Below are 18284 nucleotides of genomic sequence, written 5' to 3'. Positions count from 1 at the left end.
ACCTCTTATTATGATCAATTCCAATAGACCATGTTGCTGCACTACGGCTTAGTTGAACTAAAAATAAAAAAGTTCCTCACCATACAAAAGCTTCACCATAATCATAACTTTATATCATCAACTTATTATATAGTGGGCTGTGAATCCACTCAAACCCAATAAGTAAAAATTAAACCTTGGAATTTCAAGCACAGGTGCTATTGTTGGCTCTGTGGGGGGTCTGGGCAAATAATGAGGCCTCTATGTATAGTCTGCTGTGGACTGATTGGGTCTTAGAGGAGTTGTGGTAAATATGAAACAATACAGGATCAATAGGGTTCTTATTACTTTTTTACTTTTTTGGCCCAGTTCACCCTTACAGATTAGCCGTGACCTGTAGAATTTATAGGACCTTTATCGTGCATGAGGAAAATTGTCTCCATACAGCATCAGTTGACAATTGATGAGAACATACATAAGAAGAGATAGGAAAGCAAAATGTTTACAGTAAAAAAAAACAAAGGGGTGACGGTCTGATGTGGGAAATCTTAAGGAGGCATTAAGGATTTCCTTTGCCTATATGGTAAAAATAAGAAATAAAAACTTCCCGTTGACACTTTGACTTTACTTGACCACCTTTGGGTGATGTAGAGGTCATTTGAAGCAATGAATCCAAAGCTTTTGGGGTGACTTTACAGTGACAGATATCTATACACATTCAAGCATAGGGACAAATAAGTATATAGATTTTGTGGAATAAAGCAAGATTTAACAAAAGAAATTTGCTTCACTACATTTATCTGAAAGCTTCAGTGTTATGTTATGTTATGTTATGTTATAAACTAAACTGCCCAGCAGTTTAGATAAGTGTACCTGAAACAAATAGTCCATTAATCAATTGGCAGACTGACAGAAAATGAATTGGCAACTATTTTTGATTTTAAAAAAATGTAAATCATTTTGAAATTATTATTGAACTAATTTGAGTTTTTCTCTGTTGCTTTTTTAAAAGTTATTTGTTTGTTTTTTGGTTTTATATGCTTTAGGAACTTTAAAGAACATATTTTTTTTACACATCTGCGCTGTAGGTGTGGCTGCGGGGCGTCATCACTACAGTTGATTGGTGCTTTGCGGCTGCGTCCGCATGGCAACCGCGAGCTGTGAACAAGACGGAGGAGGAGAGGGAGCTTCCTAGAGACGCTGGCAAGGATTTTATCATTTAAAGACCCATTTCCTGTGCCCTCCCTTGTAGATTGCCTGCTGTTACATTTTGGAGACTGCAGACGGATCGGAGTTGCTTTAATGCGGCGTGTTGTTTGCGCAGACTGACAGGTGAGGAGTTGGCACAGATTCACGGCGGCGTGTTAGCAACAACACCGGTGGGTAGCCATGCGCGATATATCCTTCACATTAGAGGGAAAATGAATGACATTTTCTGATGTGATGCTCTGCATGCTTGTCCACTGAACTGCTCGTGTTTGTGCGTGTGCGCTATCGTGCTCAGGTGAGGTGTGGGTGCGCGCAGAGAAAGTGCTGAGGCTGCCAGGTTTGGGCCGCAGACCAGCTGTCACATCCAGCACCAGAAATGGATGTTTGTGTGTGCAGGGAGGCACAGGGCGGTGTCACCGGCTGCTCTGCCTCCCGCACTTACACAGAGCGAGGGGATCATGCATAATGAAGACCCCTTTATGTTTTTGTAGAGCTGACTATGTGATGCCGTTGTAATTAACCATTTACAGCCTGACCCTGAAGAACTGCATCCTAGAACATTTGCCAGTATCACAGGGGAATTAATCCACATTATTGTGCAATAAGGCCATTTTAAATGTTAAGTGTAGAATAGACACTCCAGCCCCCTTTAAAAATGTTATGGATGATGCTAAGATCACTGAAAATGCTGGCAGCTCCTTTAGGAATATTTCACAAACGCTACAATTTAGACATACTGTGCCACTGAGGTTGAACAAATACTAGAGGAGATCACAGTAAACTCAGTTTTAAGTATTTTTAAGAGCATGGAGATACACAGAGGCTCCCACAGAAGTGCTGTTAATAAATTACATTTAAATCACCAGTTCAGTGTTGTTAGGGAGCAGCTGGACACACTAGAAGAGTCTGCAGGAATGTATGTAATTGCTGAGTTTAAACCAGTTTGCGTCAGTGTTGATTACACCTGTGCATGAGCATTTTGTTAGTTCTTACATCATTAACATTGATCTCAAACTGTTACGCTATGTTGAAACCCTCTTCTCTCACATTACATACATCTCCACCCACAGAAAACAAATAATGCTGTAAGTGCTGTATGTCCGAAAAGGAACTATTGTTTGGTTAACAAGTAGCCTTACATAACTATCATTTCTCAGTCCCCTGACAAGTTTATATTTTTTCACTTTTAAACAGTATTTCAAAAGAACATTGAAAAAAAAGTATACTTTTTGGCCAGAAAACAGTCAATTGCATGTTTTTAATGATGTAAGAGTCCTGAAATTTTCTAAGTATTGTCTTTAGGCACACAGCAACGAAATCTTTGTTACTTCAACAAATTAGTTCAGTCTTTGTTTTAGACAACAGTCAAAACAAAGACATCAGTTAAGTTGTGGCTATGTACGGCGGGTTCCTGCACATCCCAAAAAGTCATACAAAGCATTGAATTCATTAATGTAAAGTAAGGCTTTAATCTGTATTGAAATGTCTTAGATCAATCTTTAAAAAGTCTTAAAATGACATGGGAAGGGGGCTTAATGAATTGTTTATTTTTGTTTGTTTTTTCCAACATGGTAACCATAAGATTGTTTCTTTTTTTTTTTAAGATTATGTTTTGGGCTTTTTGGCCTTTATTAGAAGGCTTAAGAAGTCTTAGATTTAACTTGCCTCAAGCTGTAGGAACCCTCGTACAGTAATTTCAGAATAGTAACATGTCTCATCTTCTCCGTTTCTCTATTCCAGCCAAGCTGCAAGCTGCCACCACTGATCTGTAATCATGACAGCAGAAGAGACAATCAGTATCAAGGAGGCCGAGGTGATCAAGGTGATTCTGGACTTCCTGAACTCCAGGAAGCTGCACATCAGCATGCTGGCCTTAGAGAAAGAGAGCGGCGTCATTAACGGACTCTACTCTGATGACATGCTTTTCCTCAGGTATGACTGTACAGCAGACGCATGAGGCACATCGGAAAAGATCATAGTGTCCTGAGAGGGAAGATTTCAGTTTTACAGATGTTTGAAGCAGATTTGGAGCAGGCAGAGTTATTTGTTGAGATCTGGGATTGCTCGTGTCTCAGTATCTTTAGGTGCATATTCTTCCTTTTTTTCATGTTCCATTATTTGACAGGTCTGATGCTACAGTTATCTCATTTCAGATGGTTTGGGTTAACTGCATCATTATGATGGAAACAGGGATCTGGAATCTCTTAAATTGTTTATTTGCTGCTTTCAACAGGCAACTGATTCTGGACGGGCAGTGGGAGGAAGTGATGCAGTTCATTCAACCTCTGGAAGGAATGGAAAAGTTTGACAAGAAAAGGTGAGAGACATTAGTCAAAAAACAAGGAGTGACTTTTTAAGGACAACCAGACTAGTTTTAATTTATTGTTGAGACATTATGAGAACAAAAGGCCTCGCTGAACCTCATTCCAGCAGCTATAAATTGTCTTATTTGAAGTACAGTTGTGTTGCTTCTTTGTCTGTATTTCAAGTCTAATATTGAGTACAGTTTTGAGGTTTCCTTTCACTGGTTACTGAGTTGGACTCACCAGTAAAGCAGGAGACTGGTAGCCTTTGGAGCGAAATTAGGTCAAGTCCCAGTGCAGTAGTGGCAAGATCATGTCATATCACTGACAGCCTCTGTTTCCTACCAAACACTCAACACTTCTAAAGAACAGTGAAAACTCTGGTGTCCTACCTGATTCAATAACACGTTTATCAAAATAACCCAAAACCAAGAAATGTTACCGTAGGATTTATCAGTTTATGTCTTAAATGTATATCTCTTAATACTGAGATTTATGTTTTCAGGTTCCGTTACATCATTCTGAAGCAGAAGTTTCTGGAAGCTCTGTGTGTAAATAACGCCATGTCTGCGGCTGAAGACCCTCAGAATGTATGTAAATATGCAATTAGGAAAATAATAAATGAGGATTGGCAATTTGTAAAATGAACAAATGTAAGGAAGCCTAGAGGTCATCAGAGGGGGCTCACCAGTGGAAGGACTCTAGCTTGGAAACCAAAAACATTCAAATTGCCCTTGAGCATGGTTAGTGTTCTGCTGCTCAGTGGTTGGTAGAGGAGGCCTGTGATTACATCCTACTAAAGACTATAATACAGATTTTGAAAAAGACTAAAGGACTCAGTCGCCCTGTCATATCTAAAGACTGTGAGTTTTTAGTAATGCACTTTAAGATTTAGCAAAGACTGGGGAGCTTGCAGGATCATTTTTTGCAAGACTAAAACTATTTTTTCTTTTGAGATTTCATCCCATCCTACTCCTGGTGAAAAAAAATATAACAAACTCCCCTTAAAAAATATGAAATATTACCGATGAACGCATCCGCAAAAGATGCTTAACTCTAGAAACACAAGTAAAAGGCACCATATGTTGACAGCATTGTTGTCAATTTGGCATAAATCTAATCCATAAAAGTAAACTGTATTTGCCTATAAACTTTATATTTTGGATTTCGTCAGCCCAACTCACTATCAGCCTTTGTTGGCTAGCTGCATTATTTTAGTGGGAGGAGAGTGTTGAAATGAGAGACAAACTGTTTTAATTTCAAATTTCTTATTTAAATAAATGCTGGTTGGTGGATCAGATAAACACCCAATTAATCACTGACTTCTGTTCACTCCACAACTCCACCTGTTTCTCCTTTTCCACTATACAAGACAACAGAGACTTTTTCACTTCCCTGTGCCTCCCTGGAGTCTCCTCCATGATTACTGCCTCCTGTTTGGTGTTGGAGAAAGCACAGCTATTGGTTGTTAAGAATTTTCACATCATTGAACTTCTCTATTTGCATGAGCCAAGACGTAAAACGCGTGACAACATAAAAATGTTCAATTTAATCAGAAAATCGAGACAAGAAAAAGACTGATTTAAGACAGCACAGAATAAATTTTATGACCTTACACCAAACAACCAGGCATGCACTTACCGAAGCCAATATAAATATGAAGCCTCCTCTACAACTTAGACACACACACACAAGTGTGGTTTTACAAAAAACAGACCTCAGATTAAGAAAATATCATCTTAACAACCACATAGTCATTTGTCCTGGATGAATTTTCTGTCATCCACAGCTGGAGCTCACCATGCAAGCGGCGGTGAAGTACCTCCACAGTCTGGAGGAGTTCTGTCCAACCAAGGAAGACTACAGCAAGCTATGTCTCCTCCTCACTCTGCCACGTCTCACCCACCATGCAGAGTTCAAAGACTGGAACCCGAGCACGGCACGTGTCCACTGCTTCGAGGAGGCCTGTGCTATGGTAGCTGAGTTCATCCCTGCTGACAGGAAGCTGAGCGAGGCTGGCTTCAGGGCGAGTGGAAACCGCCTCTTCCAGCTGCTCATCAAAGGGATCCTTTATGAGTGCTGTGTTGAGTTTTGTCAGGTAATGTGATACCCAAAATAAAAGGGTTACAAGGCTCAAACTTAACGTTAATTCTCCAAACCTATAGAGGTACTCAAAAATCTATTAAAAGACATTTTAATGCACGGTACTCAGTTGTTTGTGTGTGTTGTTTTTGTCATCTAATGTAATCTTAAGTTCCAATCAAATCAGTCAAAAACATTAGATTTGATTGCACTCCTATTTATTTGAAATTGTCAGGGCTAACACACACACACACACACACACACACACACACACACAAAGAACATTTTTAGTCATGTTTGATGGTCAAACCCCTCGTTTTTTGTTTTCTAGAGTAAAGCAACTGGTGAGGAGATCACAGAGGGTGAGGTGCTGCTCGGCGTGGATTTGCTTTGCGGGAATGGCTGTGATGAACTGGACTTGTCGCTACTTTCCTGGTTGCAGAACGTCTCTCCAGGTGCCTTCTCCTGCGCTTTTGAGCAAAAGACCCTCAACATCCACGTGGAACGTCTGGTGAAGCCCAGCAAGGCTGGCCACGCCGACCTCCTCACTCCATTAATTAACCGCCTGTCTCCTTGCTGCCCCACCTCACCCTTTCGCCAGCGGCCTCATTCAGCAGACACCTACATGTCCAGATCCCTCAACCCGGCATTGGACGGCCTGTCCCATGGTCTGGCAGCCCAGGACAAGAGAGGCATGGAAGGGAACATGAAGTCTGCCCTCAGTCGCAGCCTAGTGGAGAATAATGTGCATCAGCAGGATGATTCACCTGAAAAGTAAGTAGTAAATAGTCCAGTTCAGCACAATTGGAATAAACGATTGTTGGTGTAATTCCGTGGATGTCTGCAGCACTGCACAGTGCACGTCAAAGCATACCGCACCTTGGATTTACAAAAACATTGTCCCCGTATCACGGCAAAACAGTTTGTCCTGCGTAGGATCAACACACCTTATTTTACCATGTATAAAACAAAAATATATATTGATTTACATTTCTGTAGATGTCACTTGTGTTGAATGTGAAAAGTAATTCTCAAATGTGGCAAGCTTTATTACATACTATTCTATGATTTTTTTAAAAAGAAATTTTGACATAATATACTATGATGTTTTATTTATTTTTTTGACATACATATGCAGTGACTTGATCATTTTACACTTTCTTGGCATACTATACAATGAGAGGCTACACCATACTATGACCATTTTTAACATTGTTTTGACATACTATTCTGTGATTTTTTTTTCCGAGGGTTTGTTCCCCCATTTTTTCCATATGATTCTATGCATTTTTTAAACAATTATATTTGCAGACCATATGATGTGGGTTTTTCAACATCTTCATGACATATAGCACTGTTACTCTTTTTTACAATTTCATGATGTAATATCACTTTTTTATACTGTTTAAGACACGCTTTCCTGTGACCATTTTTTTGAAACATTTTTCGACATACCAAATTATGGTGGTTTTATCCCTTTTTTGCAACATTCTATGATACGGCATGTCTCGACAGGCTATTCAGGGGTGTTTTTGGCTGCTTTTAGGACATGTTAAATTTTGACATTTTTGCCATACTATAACCTTGCTTTTTTGGTCATTTTTTCCACATGGCAAATTATTGTGTTTTTTAACCTTTTTGCAGCTTTCTATGCAATGACTTCTCTTGAAAGGCTATTTTATGTGGCTTAATGTGGTTTTCAGCTGTTTTAAGGAAAAGTCAAAGTTGACATTTTTGCCAAACTATAGCCTTGAATTTTCGGTCAATTTTTCCACACGCCAAATTATGGGGATTTTGGCCCTTTTTGCAACTTTCTATGCAATGGCATGTCTTGCAAGGCTATTTTGTGTTTTAATGTGGTTTCCAGCTGTTTATGGGGCATGTCAAATTTTGATTTTATTGCCATACTATAGCCTTGCATTTTCACTCATTTTTTCCACATGCCAAATTATGGTGTTTTTGCAACTTTCTATGCTATGGCATGTCTTGGAAGGCTATTTCATCTTTTCTGATGTGGTTTGCAGCTCTTTTTGAGACATATCAAAATTTTACATTTGTGCCATAGTATAGCCTTGCATTTTCGCTTATTTTCCACATTCCAAATGATGTCCTTTTTGGCCCTTTTTGCATCTTTCTATGCTGTGGCTTTACATGGAAGAATATTTTATGTGTATTAATGTTGTTTCCAGCTGTTTTTGGGACATGTCAAATTTGACATTTTTGCCATACTATAGCCTTGCATTTTCGCTCAATTTTTCCACATTCCAAATAATGTCGTTTTTGTCCCTTTTGGCATCTTTCTATGCTGTGTCTTTACATGGAAGGATATTTTATGTGGTTTAATGTTGTTTCCAGCTGTTTTTGGGACATGTCACATTTTGACATTTTTGCCACACTATAGCCTTGCTTTTTCCGACAATTTTTCCACATGCCAAAATTATTGTGTGTTGGGCCCTTTTGGCAACTTTCTATGCTATGACGTGTCTTGGCAGGCTATTTCATGTGTTTTAATGTGTTTTTCACCTGTTTTTGGGACATGTCACATTTTGACATTTTTGCCATACTATAGCCTTGCATCTTTGCCCTTTTTTTTCCACATGGCAAATTATGGTGTTTTGGGCCGGTTTTGCAACTTTCTATGCTATAACGTGTCTTGGACAATGTGTTCTTATGTGGTTTCCAGCTGTTTTTGGGACATGTCAAATTTTGACATTTTTGACATACTATAGCCTTGCACATTCTGTCATTTTTTTCTACATGCCAAATTATGGTGTTTTTTGTCCTTTTTGCAACTTTCTATGCTATGAGGTGTCTTGGAAGGCTATTTTATGTGTTCTAATGTGGTTTCCAGCTGTTTTTGGGACATGTCACATTTTGACATTTTTGCCATACTATAGCCTTGCATTTTTGCTCAATTTTTCCACATTCCAAATGATGTTGTTTTTGGCCCTTTTGGCATTTTTCTATGCTGTGGCTTACATGGAAGGCTATTTTATGTGTTTTAATGTGGTTTTCAGCTGTTTTTGGGACATGTTAGCAGATAAAGTATATCAAACTATTAGAAATTAAGTTTTACTCATATATTTTTCTGAATCAAGTTTTTTCCAGACTGAAAGAGGCTGAGCTGGTCCTTGAGAGAAAGTCTGAAAAGAAACTCTTTAAACAATGCTATAGGTTACTTATGGTTCTACCTCTTTGTCAAAGTTTTGCATCATAACTGGGGATGTATTCTGTGAGTGTCAAAGGTAAAAAATGGGTATGTTTCCTACCGGCAAATTTGTAATATAGAGGGTTATTTCAAATTAACACACAAAAAACATCATAGTATAGTAGTCTTAATTAATTCAGATTTTTAAAAAAGCTGTTGTGAATGAACACATATACTTTCCTGGTTATAGGAAGCAACCACATGGGCTGGATGGACCCAACACCACACGTACACCTCTGACCCCGGGAAAAGATGGTGGGCCACCCTGCAGCACAGAAACAAATGAGGTAATAAAAAACTGCAGGCAGTGCCTTTTTTGTTGTATGTAGTATAGACTTTAGATCAATGGCAAGCATAAAGACATTTCAGATATAGAGGAGTGGAGCATCTGACCTCTGGTGGCTTTGGATGAATGGTTTCATGACTCGTGTAGACTGTAAAAACAAATAGCCATGGTTGTTAGTCTGGTCACTTGAGTCAAAGTTAGGTTTTCAGTCTGTCTTTCCTCCAAAGTTATTAATCCAGATTTAAGAGATTAAGAATACTTTTCCCCTGAACCTCCTGAACCACCTAGTCTTGCACACCTACACCACCCCATAAGTCCTTCCCCGATTCTCTACCATACTTGTCAAAGGGGCACCTGTCCCAGTGAAGAGGGAGGAGGTCACGGATGCTGGAGGCAGATAATCTGGTTTGATGTGCGGTCACACCCAAGACGGCCCGCTGCTTCCATCATTACTCATCTTTATGCATCCCAGGTCCCATCCAGAGGAGCAAAGTATCTTGCGATTGGATTGGATAAGATGAGGTCCTTGAAAACTTTTTATGGGATAGATGATAGAGGATGAGGCCTTGAGAGTTGAAGAGTTGTTGGTCGTGGCTTTTTGAAGAGTTTGTGTATTGTGTGTCTGCTCTTGCATGTGTGTGTAATAGCAATGAGCATTACCAAGCGTTGCTGCAGATAAAATTGAAAGGCATTAAAAAGTATTGGTCAAAGCTAAATGGCTATATGGTGTAAAACAAATCTAGTTTAAAAAATTGCTTCAGGGTTTTTTATATCTTCTGCAAAAACAAGAGTGTTTTTCACTCACTGTGTGCATGTCTGTATGTCCAGCGTGCCGACTCCACAGAGCACATCCAGGAGTATTACAGGCAGCGTCTCCGAGTGCAGCAGCATCTGGAACAAAAGCAACAGCAGAGACAGCTTTACCAGCAGATGCTGCTCGAGGGAGGTGTGAAGCCACTGGACGAAGCCCAAAACAACCTCACCGAGACCTTCCTCAGTAGGTGAGGAAGTAATAATAAGATTCAACATCAGTGATTTAATGACTGCAACACAACCTCAGTATGACCTGAGCTGAGACAAAGAGATCTTGTTTTTGTCTAGATCGATTCAGAAGTTGGAGGAGATGAATGTGGGCATCGACCACAGAGGAGATGAGGTGATGGCACAGTGGAACGGACTGCCGGGGAACACCAGCATGTCCAGTCCCAGAACAACCAACACCCACCACAACCCAGACACAGGGCCGCATAGGGACAGGCCAGGTGGAGGGACCAGCAGCACCCCGTTAAAGACCGGGAGCCAAGGCTTGCCTTACCTCAGCGAGTCCCCAGTTCCTGCCAGTCAGAGGTAACAGTCTGCAGAGTGTGTGATCATGTCATCACCACAACATCAACTACCCAGAACTAGTGTCATATGTTTTTCTTAAGCTTTGACTTAATCAACATCATGCAAGGTAATTTGATGTTGACTAGTTATCCTCAAGCTGGAGTGTCTGCCCCATGTAGACTGAGTCCTTTGCAGCGGCCCGGATTAGATTCCACCTTGCGGCCCTTTGCTGAGTGTCATGCCCATTCTCCCCCTTTCCTATCACTCATTGCACTATAATAAAGGCAAGAAAAGCCTCAAAAATCAACTTAAAAAAAACAACTAGTTATCCTCAAGCAATGATTACATTCCATTTTGATTTATTATTAATCAGTAATTAGGGAACATTTATCCCTGTGTTTCTCTGCAGTATTTCAAAATGCTGATCTTTATGGTGTGAAACAATAAAAATGTCCAAAACAAATTATACTAAATTACATAGAATTAATTAAGCTGAAGGTGTTTATGTGTTTTTTATTAGTAGTGCTGAGAGAATCAGAGGTTTCTGCCCCTCAGTCCAAGAGGATTCTGGCTGCTCTGCGTCACGGAACTCACACGAGGTACAGAAAACTTTAGTATTAGTAGCTTTATTGTGTCCTGAATGTTTATATATGCTATATATCTACACATTTGTCATTCCCGACAGGCATAAGCCCATCAGCCTTATAGTGTTTATGCACATTTATGACTGCTCAACAACCTCTTGTGGTTGCTGTGATACACAATTTTGGCAATACCTATTTTATTGACTTAGTAGAAATTGTATAAAACAAGCCTGTCTATTGTGGACCATTTTTTGTCCTTTATTGTGTCTCAAAAACTAGGATCTCTACCAAAGTTTAGTCACATTTTGAACTGGAGCATCTGCAGAATAAAATAATACCTTAAATGTTATGATCCACTAAAGTTGGACAGTTAGTTGTGATTTAAAAATCAATGTAGATGTACATGTAGATCATATTTCAAAAGACTTTTTCTGACCTTTACAGCCGGGAAAGTCCAAAGCACAGTTTGTTAAAGTGAACCAGCTGGAGGACACTCAGGCGGTGCGTGCAGTGGCCTTCCATCCCTCTGGAGCGCTCTATGCTGTGGGCTCCAACTCAAAAACCCTGAGAGTCTGTGGCTATCCAGAAACACTGCCTACCAGGTAGGAGCATTAACAGGTCCCTACAAATATTCTTACAAGATAATAAGTTATTTGTGTACAAGAGAATACATGAACAGTCACTGCCAATACTGAATTTTCAGGAAACAGAAAATTCAGTTTTGGCAGTGAAATCTGAAATTTTAGACAGACTTCACTGGCCAAACCAAACTTCAATGATACAGAAAGGTCATGTGATCAAATCTTACTGGGAACACAAAATTCAGTTTCTGCATTGTCAAAAATTCTACACATATGAGTCAGGCCGAGAATGAAGTTCTTGGCAGGGAAAACTCACTAAATAAAGTCGGCAAAAAATTATCTTAAAATATATATAGTTTTGTCCTTAAGACTACCCAATTACTTCACCTGATATATCTGTTAAAACAATACATCACTCAGCTATTTATTGTATATTCTTTTGGCAGATAAATCAGGTGAAGTGTTTGGCTTGTCTTTTTGACAAAGTGATATATATTTTAAGAATAAAGATGATATTAAAGATGTAAGACTTAAGATGATATTGTATAGTGTGGTATTGTAAAGCACTTTGTAACTCTGTAAATAAAATCATGACTAAAATCTGTCTGCTCTGATAATGTAAGGGTCATATGGTCAGGAAACAAAAAAATCAGTATCGGCAGTGACATCTGTCAAGTTTAGACAGAACTCATTGGCCAAAGGGAACTTCAAAAACAGAGGAAGTGCCAGGAGGATTAGCTCCGAAAAAGCCGTTTGCTATATGACCTTAAGGTTGTGAGATCAAATCTTACTGGGAACAGAAAATTCAGTTTCTATGGTGTGTTGAAAATTCAAGTGATATATGAGTCAGGCTGAAAATGAAATTCTTGGCAGGGAAAATTCACTAAGTAAAGTCAGAAAAAAAGATATTGACAAAGATATATATATATTTTAAGATTAAAGATGATATTATATATGTAAGATTTAAGATGATATTGTACAGTTTGGTATTGTAAAGCACTTTGTAACTCTGTAAATAAAGTCTCGGCTAATATCTGTCTGCTTTGCTAATATAAGGGTCATATGGTCAGGAAACATTAAATTCAGTATTGGCAGTGACGTCTGTCAATTTTAGACAGACGTCACTGCCAATACTGAATTTTCCGTTTCAACCCCCTATGACCCTTATATCAGTAGACAGATATATCAGCCGATATTTTGTTTTATTTATGCCATAAAATATAACTTGGCTGTAGATTCATACAATTTAGACACAGACTGTGTTATTGCAGAACAAATTAAGGCATGTAAAGCTGAGTGATATATCGCTTTGGCCGATAAATCAGGTGAACAGGTAAAACCAGTATCGGCAGATGCATCTTTTGAAATCAAGGAATATCTGTCTGACTCAGCTGTGATGTAATAACATACTTTGTTCATTAGAGAGTACTGATATGTTTTAATATTCAAGAGTATGGTATTTTGTTTGTGACACAACTGTCTCTTTGTCTCCTTGTCTTGTATAAGTATAGTTTTCACCAATTCTGTCATTAAATTTCAGCCATGGATTTTATACCATTTCATAACCTCTTGGCATGTGGGGCTTGAACTACCAACCTAGGAGCCTCCAACCAGCCATTGTTTCCCCTGAGCCACACTTCTGTTATTTATATTGTTTTGGATGTTCTCTTTAGCCTTCACATTTGGACAACAAACTTCAAAAGTCACCTGTCCAGAGCAAGGCTCAAACCCACAACCTCAGAGTCACCAACCAGCTGTCTAACCCACTAAGCCAAACCTTCTGACACTCAAACTGTTTTCGACGTTCTTTTTCATACTTGTGTGGACAGCAGTATTTAAAACTCACCTGTCTTGGATAATGTTCAATTTCACAACCTGAAACACTTAAAGCTAATCCAACTGACACTTATGCTATTTTTGGCATTCTTTTTCCCTCTGTGGTTTGGACAGCTGCTTGCAAAAATCATCTGTCCTGAGCTGAGTTCAAACCATTGATCTCACAGTCTACAGACAAGCACTCTAATCAACTGAGCTAAACCTTCAGCCATTTCAACACTGTTTTAGGTTGCTCTCCAGACTCTTCTCTGGGAAGCTGCCTGTAAAACTTACCTTCCCCTGGCTGAGGTTCAAAGTCAATATTCCAAATTTTTTGTTTTGATATTAATTAATTAATTAACATAAAATTTTCATGGTTTGGTCTGCAAATGATGTACACCAAGATGATGTCGAATTATTGTACCCTCCAGTTCCATCTAGTGGGCACTGGAAGTACTACATCATGTGAAATATCTCACTCCAGGCTCCAAACTCTCTGCATGCATTATCTGACTCTCACAGAAATAATCTACCGCTTTAGCCAGAGTTCACCACTACCCTGACATACAGGGGGTCCTTTCATCACTGCTTGTAGCTTAAATTCATTTTCAAATTCAAACCTTCCCACACATTTCTCAGTCTGTCTTGTATTTGGTTGCTTTTTCAGTGGTTCTAGTGCGGTGAAGCAGCCAGCGGTGCGCTTCAGGAGAAACAAACACCACAAGGGCTCAATCTACTGTGTAGCCTGGAGCCACTGTGGACAACTTTTGGCTACTGGCTCCAATGATAAATTTGTCAAAGTCCTGCCTTTCAATGCAGACAGCTGCAATGCCACAGGTAATATTTTATGTGTTTTAGTGTGTAGTTGATAAGTACTGTTCATTTTCACAGATGCTTGACCTGAACAGTACAGACCTATGTTTAAATGATCACTGACCTACCTATGAGCATTTCCCTACTTCTAAAAGGGTCAAGTTGCATCTGTTGTGGTCAAAGTGATTTGGAAAAAGTTAACTGTGCTTAATAAAATGTGGAACAAGTAAAATAGCCTTTCAAGAAGAATAATTAAGAGAAGGCATTTATTTTTTTACCTGATATTTAGGTAATGGTTTGTACACTTGTGATTCAGGCCCAGACCTGGAGTTCAGCATGCATGATGGTACCATCAGGGACCTGGCCTTCATGGAGGGTCCTGAGAGTGGAGGATCCATCTTGATCAGTGCTGGGGCTGGAGACTGCAACATCTACACAACAGACTGTCAGAGAGGACAGGGCCTTCACGCCCTGAGTGGACACACTGGTACATTAACCAAAGTTCTTCTCTGCAATTGTGAAAGGAACAGTGTTAAGGAAATCTAGGATTTTGAAATCAGTTTGCATACAAGTTTGATTGTCTACATAGATCATTTTTTTCCCAATGAGAAACAAATTAAGTCTTAGGTACAGTACCACAAAATAGCTATAACTGCATCAAGCAGGGCTTGTAAAATAAATAAATAAATAAAATTAAAAACTAAGTATGACAACATAAAGATATAGCATGGAAAGTAATTAAGATGTCACCATTTTGGTTGAACAGGTCACATTCTGACTCTGTATACCTGGGGAGGATGGATGATTGCCTCCGGATCCCAGGACAAAACAGTCCGGTTCTGGGACCTGCGGGTCCCAAGCTGTGTCAGGGTGGTTGGCACAACTCTGCATGGCTCAGGTGAGTTGCATCATGATTTTCATTAAGACTGATCTTTTGCTTGGCTGCAAATGACTTATACCATACCACATTGTTACAGGTTAGTGTGGTATCACAGTTAATCCACAAGAAGGCACTCAAGCTTTGTGAAGATTTCTGGAACACAGAACAGCTGAACCTGAACAGATTTTAAATAAGACATTTCAGATCATTCTAAGTTATTGTCCCATAGATAAAAAAAAAAAAAGCAGCACTGGGCTCTCAATGAATAAAACAAATTCCAAGTTCCGTGCTTTTAGTATAAATCTAAGTAAAGAAAAAACAAAGAGTAGGCAGTTGCAGGCTGCAGCAATATTCTTACTTACCACCACTCTGTTTTACACAGGAAGTGCAGTTGCTTCGGTTGCAGTTGATCCCAGCGGCCGCCTGCTCGCCACTGGTCAGGAGGACAGTACCTGCATGTTGTATGACATCAAAGGAGGCCGCATAGTCCAGACATACCGCCCTCACAGCAGTGACATCCGCTCAGTGCGCTTCTCACCTGGAGCCCATCATCTCCTCACCGGCTCTTATGACAATAAAATCATAATCAGTGACCTTCAAGGTATGATCGCCTGCAGGCTAGAGAAAGCAACAAAATACATATTGTATACAGTATTTTGCTAATACAGTGTAGCAAAATACAAATACTGTATACCAAGTGTTTTAAAAAAAATTAATCAGAGTTCATTTTTGATCATAAAATTCAATTTGAAAAGATTAAACGTTACCTAATGCCTGTTATTTAATGTTTTACGAAAATGGCCTTCTCAAAGTACAAATATAAATGCATTCTTAACTAAAATGGTGCCTGCAGTACAAGAGACTATGATGTCATGAGAAATGTTGCTTTCAAGGCAAGGCATACTTATATATATGATCGTTTGGCCACCATATTAATGCAGCACACTGTCAGCGTTGGGCGCTTGATCCCACTGTTTGCCACTCCTGTGTGACACCTTTCTTTCCTCTGACCCCAGGTGACCTAACAAAGCCCCTCCCTCAGACGGTGGCAGGGGAGCACTGGGACAAGGTGATCCAGTGTAGGTGGCATCCGCATGACCAGACCTTCCTCTCCTCCTCTGCAGATCGAACTGTTGTCCTGTGGGCACCGGGCCCCTGAGCTGTTCACTGGAGAAACACTGGTTAACAGCAGCAGCAGCAGGAAGCACAAGAACACAACATCCTAGCAAGGGATCACTAACTGCTGCAGGGTGTGTGTGTGTGCGTGTGCATGTGTGTGTATGTGTATGTGCACTTGCGTACTTATTGAACACTGGACTTAGCCATCATTACACACTCGCCAACAGGGGACCAAAGAGCCAACATGGGAAACTGTGGAAGTCCCTTCTTGGTCATGCTCTAAATCATACTAAAATCATGTCTTAAACCCTCTAGTGATTTCTTTAAAACTACAGCCAAGAGGGAACCTGAAGGTATGTGAGTGTTAAAGTCCATACTCAGCACTGCTTCTGCTTGCTGGCACGTGTGTTTTAACAAATAAGTCACACACACTATTCTTAACACTCCCCTGTTGGGTGAATGGATTTCAGCCCCAGGCAGTTGTTCATACACATACTGAACAATGAATTAAAACCCAGAAGGCAGGAAAGAAATTTTTATTTAAGAATCTAAAATTGACAGAAAAATACAAATAAAGCAGGATAAAATCACACTTGAAAAGGTCAATTGTAAGATATTTCTTTCAGATTTAATTACTGAAACGGATTTGACATCAGACTTTGACTAGACTTTTACCCTTCCCCTCTCAGCAATTTCTTTCTAAAATTATAAAAAAGTAGCACATTTGCAGTAATATTATGAGAAAGAATTTTGATTCTAAATTTTAAAAAAAAGAAATAGTTTCCCCGCCAGTCCCCTGTTGGCATCATTGGAGTGTGTGTGTCTGTGTGCATATATACTGTGAGTGTTAAGCTGTTCATATGCTGTGCAGTTCAGAGTTACGTGTGTGTGTGTGTGTGTGTGTATAAATAGCGTGACATATGTGTTTTGAGGTTGAAAATGACAGTCTTGGTTGTGTGTGTTTGTGTGTGTGCTTTTCTCATACCACTGTATATGTCTTTGTGAATATGTTCCAGTGTGTGTGCAAGCAAATGCAAAATTCTGAAAATGTGTGTAATTATAAGTAAAACAAATTAAAGAAAGCTAATCAGAAAACTTTGCAAATGCTTTAAAAAGAGTAAACATTAAATTTTAGCATTAATGTTTATATTCAGAATTCATGTGAGGTTCAGTGCCCATTCAAGGTGTGTGTGTGTTCGCTTAACACCTTTAGCTTTTGTAAGTAAAGCACAGAAAATATACCTTTTGGAGCCTGCAAAAATGTAGTTGGCAAATATGTAGTTAGACTATAGAGACGGCTGATGATGCCTGGATTGAAGGGTCTAGTAAATTCACCGCAAACATACCATCAAATTAGTTTTTTTTTTCTCACAATGCCAAACTATAAAACTACATTTTAGTCACAATTTTGTACAAAGCATAAAGTCAGCTATACAGAGTTTGATGCAATGTAAATCAATTGCTGTCTCTGTAGCTTCTATAGGGCACAGTGAGCCGGACTCTTCATGTTGTGAAAAGAAGCCACGTTTGGTGATGCATATCATAATGTGCCTTTTTGTAACATTTGTATAGATTTTTGGATGTGAGGATTGATTGAGAGATTTATTTATTCATTTGCAGCTTTATTTTGATACTTTATCATATGCCATATGCCTCTTTTTATGTCACTAATGCAGGAAATGATCACTCATTGGAATTTGTGGGCACTTGTATGAATTCCCAGTGTTTTCCCCTATGTCTGTTACTATTGAAAAAGTGAGTGTAATGGTATTTTATTACAGAAGGCAAATAAGAAAAACAAATCTGTTAAAAAAAACTTTTGGCAGGTCATTTTTTATTTTTTTAAATTCGGGTTTTAAGAAAATTGTGTTTGTAATTGTTATCCTAATTTCGACCACAAGAGGATGATATGTTTTTCCAAGTTTTCCTCCAGTTGAGTTTTAATCTCTAAACACAGGGTACATGTATTGTTTGTAAGCAAGTTATGTAACATCGCTGTAATCTTTTTCACCTGGAAGAAAACAAGAATGCTTTTAGTCCTAACACTCGCATTCAGCCTCTTGTGGCCAAAAAGAGTATTACACAATATGAAACACTGA

At 39.2% G+C, this 18284-nt stretch overlaps 1 protein-coding gene across 1 annotated transcript; it reads left to right on the top strand.

Moving 5' to 3' along the window:
• The first annotated feature begins 1167 nt into the window (after window positions 1–1167).
• On the top strand, window positions 1168–16759 carry LOC121941108 (WD repeat-containing protein 47-like). Its single transcript, XM_042483828.1, has 16 exons — window positions 1168–1311; window positions 2929–3120; window positions 3422–3505; window positions 3997–4081; window positions 5281–5589; window positions 5905–6347; window positions 8972–9068; window positions 9896–10068; window positions 10169–10414; window positions 10917–10992; window positions 11422–11579; window positions 14041–14210; window positions 14503–14673; window positions 14953–15084; window positions 15449–15667; window positions 16083–16759. Exons 2-16 carry the CDS (start codon window positions 2963–2965, stop codon window positions 16223–16225), a joined length of 2664 nt encoding a protein of 887 aa, XP_042339762.1. The 5' UTR covers window positions 1168–1311; window positions 2929–2962; the 3' UTR covers window positions 16226–16759.
• The last annotated feature ends 1525 nt before the right edge of the window (window positions 16760–18284 follow it).

Source organism: Plectropomus leopardus, chromosome 3 (genome assembly GCF_008729295.1).
Source record: "Plectropomus leopardus isolate mb chromosome 3, YSFRI_Pleo_2.0, whole genome shotgun sequence".
NCBI classification, from domain to species: Eukaryota; Metazoa; Chordata; class Actinopteri; order Perciformes; family Serranidae; genus Plectropomus; species Plectropomus leopardus.
Note: the sequence above shows the minus strand (reverse complement) of the source record. Positions and strands in the feature narration are given on the sequence as shown.

Coding starts and splice junctions, on each gene's coding strand:
- LOC121941108 (XM_042483828.1), top strand. CDS start 2,963: ATGACAGCAGAAGAGACAATCAGTATCAAGGAGGCCGAGGTGATCAAG. Junction 6,348..8,971: donor CAGGATGATTCACCTGAAAA/GTAAGTAGTAAA, acceptor TCCTGGTTATAG/GAAGCAACCACATGGGCTGG. Junction 9,069..9,895: donor GCAGCACAGAAACAAATGAG/GTAATAAAAAAC, acceptor CTGTATGTCCAG/CGTGCCGACTCCACAGAGCA.